This window comes from Lithobates pipiens, unplaced genomic scaffold (assembly GCF_037356315.1).
Source record: "Lithobates pipiens isolate NorthernLeopardFrog02 unplaced genomic scaffold, aLitPip1_a1.2 Scaffold_10, whole genome shotgun sequence".
NCBI classification, from domain to species: Eukaryota; Metazoa; Chordata; class Amphibia; order Anura; family Ranidae; genus Lithobates; species Lithobates pipiens.
In genome coordinates, this window is record NW_027507686.1 from 208,830,448 (window position 1) to 208,842,930 (window position 12,483).

The 12,483-nt window shown below is 45.7% G+C and overlaps 1 protein-coding gene across 3 annotated transcripts in view; it reads right to left on the bottom strand.

The window, feature by feature from the left end:
- The window catches only part of WT1 (WT1 transcription factor), a 101,522-nt gene that overhangs the window by 18,785 nt on the left and 70,254 nt on the right, over positions 1-12,483 (bottom strand). For all 3 annotated transcript variants that reach the window (XM_077460895.1, XM_077460894.1, XM_077460893.1), the window contains one exon: positions 434-536. In XM_077460895.1, the coding sequence (XP_077317021.1) occupies positions 434-536 (103 nt within the window). The remainder of the gene's footprint in view (positions 1-433; positions 537-12,483) is intronic.

The window sequence follows — 12,483 nt, forward strand, 5'->3', positions numbered from 1 at the left end:
TTTTTTGGATCTTTTTAAAATCATAATGATAACAGAAATCACTGTATGTAAAAATTGCCATACCTGGAATTCATCTTTAAGGAATCTGTAAAAGTAAGGCATGATGCCTAACATACTTAAAAAACGATATTGTGTTTACATACAGCTTAAGCATGGCTTCACACCTATATGCTGTGGTAATGTGCATTTTACCAAATGCTACCATAATACACATTAAAAAACAGCATCCCCAACACACAAATACAGTGATTGGCAACACACCTACTGTATGTTGTAGCACACCACAATCACTATGCTGTAAATTGTGGTGAGATGTGTTGCAAAAATTGCACATGTTTTTCATCCATTGCAGGGCATTGTCAGCCTTCAAATTGTGAAGCGACCCCAAAACTTGCCTATATATTTTCAGAACAGTTAGTAGTACTAAGCTTACTTGTAATCCTCTGAACACACCATGAGTGTGTATCCGGTACTGACCCCCGCAGCTGTACAACATGGGCGTGCTGTGACTGTCATTTTCATAGGTCGTCCCGTGACTGTAAACAGAAACACACCAACAAAATTAGTCCTTATGTAAAAAAATTGAACATATCATCTGTTCTATATAGACCATTGATGAAGACAGCCTTTTCATGTTTTGTTATTGTAAAGCAGGGGTCTCCAAAGTGGCCCGCCAGGCCATTTTTCCGGCCCGCAGATGGAGTCCTCAGTCCTGTCAGTTGTGTTGCATATTCACCCCCGGCAATATGCAGCGCAGGTCCCGCAATCCCTCACTGTGTTGCCTAATAAAACCGTGCGCATCCTAGGAACCAATGAGGTGATTTAGTGCAGACCTGTTGCCCCCTCTCAGCTCCCGCCTTGCTACTGCCTCGCTGTTAACCAGTAACCAGTGTGTAAAACCAGCGGGGCAAGAATCGGAAGGTGCAGGAGCAGGTCTGCACAACCAGTGTAATCAATGTCTGAGATGAGCTGGTAAAGTAAATGTCTGCTAAAGTACACATGCAAGGGAGAACTGTGAGATGGTTACACGTGTGGGGGGTGGGTTGAATGACTATAATGGGGACACAAACATGTGGGGGGGGGCTGATGGCTCTGATAGGGACACAAACATGCGGGGGAAGCTGATGAGGGCTGATGGCTTTGGTGGGGACACAAACATATGGGGGAGGGGGGGTGATGGCTCTAGTGGGGACACAAACATATGGGAGGCTAATGGTCTCTGATAGAGACACAAACATGTGAGGGGTGATGGCTCTAGTGGGGACACAAACATGAGAGGGGCTAATGGCTCTGATAGGGACACAAACATGTGGGGGGCTAATGGCTCTGATAGGGGCACAAACATGTGGGGGGTGATGGCTCTAGTGGGGACACAAACATGGGAGGGTAATGGCTCTGATAGCAACACAAAGGGGAGGGGGCTGATGGCTCTGATTGGGACACAACAATCGGGGGGGGGGGTTGATGGCTCTGATAGGGACACAAATATGTGGGGGGGAGCTGATGGCCCTGATAGGGACACAAATGCAGACAGGGGGCTGACGGCTTTGATACAAACATAAATATGTTAAGGGAGCTGATAGCTCTGATGGGGACACAAATATGTGGGGACGGATTATTATGGCCCTGATAGGGACACAAACATGTGGGGTGGCTGATGGGGATACAAACATTTGGGGGGGTTATGGCTCTGATGGGGACAAAAACTTGGTGGGGGTGGCGCTGATGGCTCTGATGGGGACACAAATATGAGGAGGGGAAGGTGATGGCTCTGATGGGAACAAAAATATGCAAGCAGGGGGTTGGCTGTGATGGGGACACAAATGTTCAGGGAGACTCCGATGAGTGATGGGGATACAAAAATGTGGGGGGGCTCTAATAGGGACACCAATTTGTGGGGATGCCGTGTATGAGGAGACTGATGGGGACACAGATGTATGGGGAGACTGTTGGGGACACAGAAGTAGGGGGAGACTGATGGGGACACAGATATAAAGACTCATGCACGCTGGAAGTTTAACCCTGCTGCATGATGCTCCAGCGTTAGGTGCCAGAAAAGGATACAGGAGCACCATCCAGCCCCGCTGTCAGCAGTAAGTCAATATTCTATTCTTACATATACATAGTTACATATTAGGTGAGGTTGAAAAAAGACACAAGTCCATCAAGTACCACCTATGTGTGTAATTATATGTCAGTATTACATTGTATATCCCTGTATCCCCCAGAGGTTCGCCCCCAAGTGACTAGATTGCATTCATATTTTTGCCACCCAAATGCATTATTTTACAGTTTTCTACATTAAACCTCATTTGTCATGTAGTTTCCCATCCCATTAATTTGTTCAGATCTTCTTGCAAGGTTTCCACATGCTGCGGAGAAGTTATTGCCCTACTTATCTTAGTTTCATCCGCAAATACAGAGATTGAACTGCTTACCCCATCCTCCAGGTAATTTATGAACAAATTAAACAGGACAGAACCCTGGGGGACCCCACTTCCCACCCCTGACCATTCAGAGTATTCCCCATTTATCACCATCTTCTGAACTCACCCTTGTAGCCAGTTTTCAATCCATGTACTCACCCTATGGTCCATGCCAATGGACCTTACCTTGTACAGTAAACACTTATGGGGAACTGTGTCAAATGCTTTTGAAAAATCCAGATACACCACATCTACGGGCCTTCCTTTATCTAGATGGCAGCTCACTTCCTCATAGAAGGTTATAGATTGGTTTAGCAACTACGATTCTTCATGAATCCATGCTTATTACTGCTAATGATACCTTTTTCATGACTAAAATCTTGTATATAGCCCCTTATGATCCCATCCAAGAGCTTGCATACTATTGATGTTAGGCTAACTGGTCTGTAATTCCCAGGGGTGTATTTTGGCCCTTTTTTAAATATTGGTGCTACATTGCCTTTTCTCCAATCATCTGGTACCATTCCAGTCAGTAGACTTTCAGTAAAAATTATGAACAATGGTCTGGCAATTACTTGACTGAGTTCCCTAATTACACTCAGGTGCAAGCCATCTGGTCCCGGTGATTTATTAATGTTAAGTTTCCCAGGTCTATTTTTTTCATTCTGTCCTGTGTTAGCCATGACGGTGCTTCCTGTGATGTGTCATGAGGACAAACACTGCAGTTTTGGTTACTGAAGCCACCCGATTCCCTTGTGAAAACTGAGGAGAAGAATAAATTCAATACCTTTGCCATCTCCCCATCCCTTGTAACCAGATGTCCTGGTTAAGTCTGAATGCTGAAGATGATCCCTCAGCCTTGTATTTTTGAAGGCCTTCTCCTTTGCTTTTATATGCATTTATACATTGGAGTTAAGCCATCCAGGACTTTTGCTCGCTCTTTTAAATGTATTTCCCAATGGGATTCACTGGTCCTTATTTAACCACTTTCAGACCGGACCATTTTGCTGGTAAATGACCAGAGGTCTTTTTACACTTTGGCACTGCGCTGCTTTAACTGGTAATTGCGCGGTCATGCAATGTTGTACCCAAACAAAATTTGCGTCCTTTTCTTCCCACAAATAGAGCTTTCTTTTGATGGTATTTGATTGCCTCTGCGATTTTTATTTTTTGCGATATAAACGTAAAAAGACCGCAAATTTTGAAAAAAAATGATATTTTCTACTTTTTGTTATTAGAAAAATCCAATAAACTCAATTTTAGTCATACATTTAGGCCAAAATGTATTCAGCCACATGTCTTTGGTAAAAAAAAAGTCAATAATTGTATATTTATTGGTTTGCGCAAAAGTTGTCACATCTACAAACTAAGGTACGTTTTCTGGAATTTACGCAGCTTTTAGTTTACGACTGCCTATCTCATTTCTTGAGGTGCTAAAATGGCAGGGCAGTACAAAACCCCCCCAAATGACCCCATTTTGGAAAGTAGACCCCCTAAGGAAATTGATAAGAGGCATGTTGAGCCCATTGAATATTTTATTTTTTTGCCTCAAGCGATTGAATAATGACAAAAAAAAAATTTTTTTTTTTTTTTTACACAAAGTTGTCACTAAATGATATATTGCTCACACATGCTATGGGCGTATGTGAAATGACACCCCAAAATAAATTCTGCTGCTTCTCCTGAGTACGGGGATACCACATATGTGGGACTTTTTGGGAGCCTAGCCGCGTACGGGGCCCCGAAAACCAAGCACCGCCTTCAGGCTTTCTAAGGGCGTAAATTTTTGAGTTCACTTCTCACTACCTATTACAGTTTTGAAGGCCATAAAATGCCAAGATGGCACAAAACCCCCACAAATGACCCCATTTTAGAAAGTAGACACCCCAAGCTATTTGCTGAGAGGCATGTTGAGTTCATGGAATATTTTATATTTTGCCACAAGTTGCGGGAAAATTACAAACTTTTTTTTTTTTTTTTTTTTTTTCACAAAGTTGTCACTAAATGATATATTGCTCACACATGCCATGGGCATATGTGAAATGACACCCCAAAATAAATTCTGCTGCTTCTCCTGAGTACGGGGATACCACATATGTGGGACTTTTTGGGAGCCTAGCCGCGTACGGGGCCCCGAAAACCAAGCACCGCCTTCAGGCTTTCTAAGGGCGTAAATATTTGACTTCACTCCTCACTACCTATTACAGTTTTGAAGGCCATAAAATGCCAAGATGGCACAAAACCCCCACAAATGACCCCATTTTAGAAAGTAGACACCCCAAGCTATTTGCTGAGAGGCATGTTGAGTCCATGGAATATTTTATATTTTGCCACAAGTTGCGGGAAAATTACAAACTTTTTTTTTTTTTTTTTTTTTTCACAAAGTTGTCACTAAATGATATATTGCTCACGCATGCCATGGGCATATGTGAAATGACACCCCAAAATAAATTCTGCTGCTTCTCCTGAGTACGGGGATACCACATATGTGGGACTTTTTGGGAGCCTAGCCGCGTACGGGGCCCCGAAAACCAAGCACCGCCTTCAGGCTTTCTAAGGGCGTTACAGTTTTGAAGGCCATAAAATGCCAAGATGGCACAAACCCCCCCCAAATGACCCCATTTTGGAAAGTAGACACCCCTAAATTTAGGGGTACACTAGTGAGACTAGGTAATAAATGGCGGGTGCCCTGAAACTATAAAAAAAATAACTAACCAACCAGCGTCACCTGTAACAGTTATATGGTGATCACTGGTGAAAGGGTTAACTAGGGGGCAATCAGGGGGCTTTATGCGGTAGTATATGGGGGTCCCTGGCGCTATAAAAAGCTGCGGCGAACCTAAATACCTACCTGCCTAACTAGCGTCACCTGTGACACTAATACGGCGATCAGAAAAATGATCGCTTATTAGGCTGGGTTCACACTGGAGCGATGCGGAAACGCCGCGAATCCGCGGCGGGTTCCCGCATCGCATGCCTCCCGGCGGCAGTTCACACTGCCCTATGCGAACTGCTGGGAGTGTCAGTGAAATGTTACTGACACCCCCAGATCAGTTCGCATATCGCAGTGCGATCTGCAAACTCGGATCGCATGGTGTGAACACCCATGCGATCCGATTCTGCTGCGGGCCAAAAAAAGGGTCCCGTGCGAATTTGCGGCGGGTGCGGCGGGTGTGGCGGGTGCGGCGAATGGCTGAACTCGAATCGCACAGAGATCGGATGTGATTTGCACTGCAGTGCGGTGCGAATCACATTCGTTCTCATAAACCGCTGCAATGTGAACCCAGCCTTAGTGACACTGGCGACGGGGGGTGATCACGGGGTTAAACCTTTATTGGGGGGGTTAGGGGGGTACATCAGAACTAAAGGGGGCTAACTCTAACTGCCCTAACAGTTATTACAGTCACAAATGACACCAATGCAAAAAAAAAAAAAAAAAAAAAAAAAATGACATTGGTGTCACTGTGACTGGGGGGCAGGGGTAATTGGGGGGGTGATCGGGGGGTAAAGGGGGGGTGTGAGTGTGCCTGGCATGTTCTACTGTGTGTGTAGAGTGTTGGTGCAACTCACCGATCCGCTCTCCTCCGTGTCGGAACGGAAAATACCGACACGGAGGAGAGAATACATCACTTCCTCTCCTGTGTTTACATTACAGGAGAGGAAGTGATGTCACGGGGGATTTCCATTCGTCGAGAGCGATCGCGAGGGGGTGGCCATGAATGAATGGCCGCCCCCTCATCCCGGATCGCTCTCGAAGAAATGCCGACCGCCGCAGGCACCGGGGGGGGGCCCGATCGGGCCCCCCACCCGCGGGCAGGCAGGGACTTATATATACGCCCATATGCCTGCCCGTGCCATTCTGCCGACGTATATCGTCGTGCGGCGGTCGGCAAGTGGTTAATATGCTCTTGAAGCAACCCCATCTCTCCTTCTTGTTCTTTGGTCCTAAGACTTTTTCCCAATTTATATCTTCTAGCAAGGTTTGTAGTTTAGGGAAGTTGGCTCTTTTGAAATTCAGTGTCTTTGTGTTCCCCTTATGCTTCCTATTTGTGTGATTTATACTGAAGCCAATTGACCTGTGATTGCTGTTTCCTAAATTGCCCCGTATTACCACATCCGTGATTAGGTCTGTATTGTTGGTAATCAGTAGATCTAGTTTCTAGTTGGTGTGTCTACCATCTGACCCATTCAATTGTCTTGCAAATGATAACACTTCCCATCCTTGCTGCTAATCCAAATTGTGATAGGAGGTCCGTCTCCCTCAGGTTAGGGGGCCTATAGCATATTCCCAGTATTATTTCCCCCTTAGCCTCATCTCTTTGCAGCTCTACCCATAAGGATTCCACCTCCTCTCTAGCTCCCTTTTTGATATCATCTCTCACATTCACTTGTACATTATTCTTGATATATATGCACACCCCTCCCCCTTTTTGTACCCTCTCTATCCCTGCAACAAAGGGAATACCCTTGAATGGTTACCAGCCAATCATGAGAGCTGTTGAACCAGGTCTCTGAAATTCCTACAAAATCGGAAAACCCTCCTCGTTCAACAGTATCTCTAGTTCACCCATCTTGTCATTGGTGAACATGCCACGAAGTCTAGACCGGTCGCATACTGCCCTCTTATAGGGTGTTCCGATATTGCAAATAGGACTTGTTACTATACTTACCTTGGGTTTATGTGCTTTAGTCAACCTACCACTAATGCACCCAATACTACCCTCTGGAATATGTTCATTGCTGACTATCTCTACCTCTGGACCTTCCTCCCTTCGCCTAGTTTAAAAACCCCTCTAACTTTTCAGCCATCTTCCCTCCCAGCACATCTCATTTTGCTGTGGATTTATTTATAAATGGTTTTTCCAGACTGCGAATATGTGTAAAATATAAAATGTGGCCCTCAAAGTAAAAAGTTTGGAGACCCCTGCCCTAAAGAATATTCAGAGTTTAGGCTTGGTCAACCTGAACATGGAATTTTAGTTATGGTGGATGCTGATGAATCGCTCATAGATTTCCTATGTCTCTCTTGCACTTCAGCGCCAAGATTGGAATTCTCAACCCTAGGGGGTCTCACTCTGCTGCAGCTGGGGGAGGTCTCACTTCTCCTCCTGCATCATCCATAATGAAAAATAGATGAAGAAATATATCATGTAGAATATTAGTCTTCTGTGATAGCACTGGAAGGAGGCTGGAGCTGGGAATTTGAATGTCAATATTGTGCAGCTGGTGTCCCAAAGAGAAATAAGGATGTGGTGATTCAAAAGGCTGCCAACTATCCAAAACTAATAGGTAGACAATTCTTTTAGGATCTCTTGACAACCCTATAAGACTTTGTGACAACCCCGGAAAAAGGATAGACACTGCAGTAGGAAAAAAATATGTTATTGCTAGATGTAAAGGGTATTATAGGGCTTATAATGAACATCTCTTATTTTCGCTCTTTTAGTCTGTTGAACAACCATTAATAAAACTCCTATCCACAACTGTCCACAGCTCACCTCTGCATCCCTCACCCATCTGCAACTCCCAATCTGCACCCCCCACCCCCCTCCATCCACAGCTCATTTCTGCACTCTCTCACTGCAGTTTACTTCTGCATCCTTATTATACAGCTTATCTCTGCAACCTCCCCTCAAAAGCTAAGCTTAACAGCCTTGTTCTACAGCTCCTTAGCTCTGACCTCTGCATCCCCACAGCCCTCCCCTTTGCACATGAAAAGCACAGAGCACTGAGGGCACACTCACTTCTGACCTTCCCTCTCCCTTTTGGCTAGCATCAGCAGTGGGATCATCAGGAGGGTGACACCAAGTGGCAACTCAGCATGCATTGCCCCACCTCCTGCCCATGAAAACAGCACTCCCAGGTAGCTGTCCCTCCCTTGTTCTGGCCCTGAATGCAGGGGCAGGAAGGTTCTGTGGGAGGTATCGGGAGAAGCTGAGCTTCTGTGTTTACAAGTAACAGTAGTTAGTGGTGAGCAAATGAATTAATTAGTGGAAAATGTTAATATACCCTAACATTATCAACACCTCACACATTTTCTATATCTAGATAGAAATCACTCTACAGATGATCTGTTAATAAACATTGTCACTTAGACCTGTTTTTGCCACTTCTCCCCCCTCCCCCTGGCATGTATACAGTTACACAGACTTGCTCCCTTACCACCCTTCCACAATGCCAAAGCCCTCACTAATAAAGCAGGGTGTAGAGGAGCATGTGTAATCACCAGTGGCCAGGGCCTAAGCAGCCAATCACCAGGCGATCACCAGATGCCATGATATCACCACTCTGTCTCTGCCAGAGCTTAGATAGCCAGGGATGGTGCAACGGTGAGGTGGTGGGGGTGTGTGGCTGGGTAAGTATAAATGACTGGGAAGGAGGGTTTTAGTTTTAGTCACTGTCTCTTTACCATTAATAGCAGGGGCGTAACTATAGGGGGTGCAGCAGTTGCGACCGCAACTGGGCCCTGTGATGCAGGGGGCCCATGCAGCCCCCTCTACATATGGCCGGCAGCAGCATAGGCAGCTAGGGGTACCAGTGCACCATGCACACGGGTGGCTGGAGGTGGAGGGTGACTAGCAGAGCTCCATGCTCGACTATCGCACTAGCTGCTCTTTAGTTGGGCATTCCCCGCATGACCTGTGTCCTCGGCCGGCTCCTCAGAGTACCCCTCTCCTGCTCCATGCATTGCCGCTCAGTCCAATGTCTGTTCTCCCCAGCCAGAGTCCCGCCCCTCCGAGTCCGGCCCACACTGCACTGCATACTTCTCCCGGGTAAACAAACTTTAAGCACACAGATGCAGTGCAGCCCTATGAGAGCCGGCTCCCCGGAGGACACTGCAGGCTTGTCTGCCAGCCCCCCTCCTCCCCGTCATACACAGATGATGAAAGGTCTTTCTGGGAGATATGCTGATCGCCCATCCAGCACACTGGACGGAGCCCAGGCCAACATGGATGAGTGCGCGGCCTGCAGCTTGGTCATGGTGAGTGAGAGGACCCCATCCCCCACACACCATTACATACCCCCTCCATCTCCCCCTGGGGACAGGGACCCCTTCTGACGTGGGGACAGGGACCCCCACCTCCCCTGGGGACAGGGACCCCTTCTCACCTGGGGGCAGTAACTTCATCTGCCCTGGAGAAAAGGACCTCCTCTCTTTTGGGGACGGGGACCCCATCCTGCCTAGGGACAGTCCCCCAATGGGGCACCTAAAAATTAAAAAAAAAAATAATATAAAAAACTACTGATACCAGTGGTGGAACTACAGGGCTCACAAAGGTCATACCTGTGACCCCGCCCTGGAGTTCCACCGCCGGACTCGGAGGGAAGGGCCCTGGCTGGGGTTCAGGGGGGCCCTTCATGGTTTCTTTCATCGGGGCCCTGAAGGTTCTAGTTACGCCACTGATTAATAGACCTGAAGCTGAGACAATTTGAGCAGACCTTGCAGTTTATTGCAAGGTCTACTTCAATTAACATGCAGTTGCTAGATTGTGTCAATATTTTAGCTTATGTTTTTAGCACTCTCTGCGCCCCAGTTAGAGAGAATTGCTCCACTGTCACTTGGTCTGAAAGTGTGGGAAAGTTCAAAATTTTGAGTTGTCACCAGCATTAGAATAGAGGGGAAACCATCCAAAGGGGACGCTTGCTTTGGTGATATCTGTCTAAGAAGACATTCACCTCATTTTGGAGAGCTGTCCTCTCCCTCCATGTTGTGTCCACACAGGGCAGGAAGTGAATGGGTCATTTCCCCAAAGAGACACAGATGAGATTTTCAACCTTTCCCCCAGCTTAATCCAAAATGAATAAATACACATTGAGGTCAAATAAAATAGGCACTGTACCGATCCATTGACTACAGTGCAACAAAATCTGATTTGTTAAGTAGAGTTACGGGATAGATCTAACTAATCTTAAAATTGCTCCCTCCCCTACTTCTAACACCTAAACTAACTTACCTGTGGAAGAAAGATGCATTTACAGTACTTACCTATTCTCAGGCCACTCCAGCCCGATCATATGATATCCCTTGTGTCAGCAACTGCTGGCTACAGGGAAGATGAGAGAGCGTTCCAACAACGGCTGGAATGCCTGAGCGGTGACGTCACCCATATGCTTACCATGGGCCATCTGTTGTCGGCGCTCCCTCCTCTTCCCTGAAGCTGCTGCTAGCTGGCACAGGAGAGCCAATCATGTGACCGAACCTGAGTAACAGGTTAGAAAATTAGTCTTGCACAGGGTCCCTTTTGGTAACTATGTCTACCACTTGGCCCAACACTATGATAGAGCTGTCTCTCTGGCTATTTGGAAGTAGTAGGCAAGCGTTGCCACTACCAGGAAATGGCAAGGCTTTTCATTTTAGAACAGCCAGAAATTTTGGAGAGTAGTTTAGCTATGTGCAGGCATCTTTAGGTAATTACACTTTATACATGCATTATTCAAGTATACCAGTAAAACAAAATAACAAAGAGGAGCACCTGGTCCACCCACGCAGGGGCTAGGACTGCGACATGGGTAAAGACAGACTTGCACATTATGAACAAAAGAGGAGAAACATCCTCCACAGGCAATCTTAATATACATAAATACGCCATAGAATAGGGGTTCTGAGGAGGTCCTCGGAGCCAGCATTGCATGTCAGGACATGTGGCGTTCCAGACAACATTGCCGTTGAGCGTGGATTCACAGAGAATTCAAAAAGGGGCATAGGAACCTGTCAAGAAGGCAAGAATAATAGAAAAAGAACAAGAAGAGGGGGGAAGGAAAGGATAGGGACTAGGGATCATTGGGGATGCCAATCAAAGCTGACCCACACTGAAGGGAGGGCATATGCCCACCACAGTTCCCAAATTTTCAAGAACTTTATGTGAGAGTCAATAAGGCTTTGTGTACACTAGCAGCACCTACACTTCAGTTTAGGAGCTTTGGAATTTTTCTTTGCCAAAGATCCTAAATTCAACTCCATAAAGGCCTGTCAATGTGTCAATGTACACATAGGCTTTTAGCAGAGTTTAGAAGCTGCTGCAGTTAGGTGAGGTTCAACCTCCCTCTCCTTAATTTGCGTTCAGGATAGAAACGTTTTGACCGCCGATGATTTGCGTTTTTCCCCAGCCGTGGTAAATGTAGGCAAGGTGTACATGAAGCCTAAGGATACTGGACATGTGTTGATTGAGCATCATAGCCATCAAACTGTCTCTCACTCCCTGGGACTGTGGGCTTCTTCCAAGCTTGGGCAATCTTTCTCTTAGCTAATATAAACAGATAGGATGCCAATTTTTGCTTTATTGTTCTATTGTCACTCCGATGTACCAATAAACGATACTTCAAGAATTACAGTTTTGTCGGCTCTTCTTACTACTGTTGCATTAGAGTGTGTTGGGACACATCGAGCCTCGGCACCTGTGAGTGGACCTTGTGTATGGATTGAGATGTCTCTGCAGAGAGAGCTGTTACCTTTCTTCTTTTCCATGCCAATTTTTGCTGATGAGCAAATAAGCCCAGGATAAGGCAGTGCAGTAAGTCAAATTTAGCATCCTTTCGGATGTTCGGGTGGAACAGGCCAAACACTCAAGACCAAAAGCCTACCAGTCGTGGACATATCTACTAGGTGTGCAGAACATCCCCACAATGGCCACACCTAGAGAGCATATTTTTCTTTTAAAAACAGAAAGTTAAATTCACAAAGCTAGAAAATTGATAAAGGAATTGTTATTTTAAAAAAATGAGAAAATACAGTCCCATGGATAAAATAAAGACCCACATTTTTGTGTTACAGCTTTGTGAAATCAGCCTACTATCTCTTTGTCTCTTGAATTTACATTGTGCATAATTTTTTGCACATGAGATGAAAACTTGTATAAGTTACTAAACAGCAAAAAGTTCAAAAAACTTTATAGACGGCCATAAAGTTTACAAATATTTCAGACTTATGTTTATGGCCCTTCATGCTAGACATACCAAACTGCATTGTAACTTTGAGCCAAACAAAGACAGATAAATATTTTGGCTTTACATCTTGGAGATGAGGCTATGTCTAGGGCTGATTTTCCACAGATTCGGC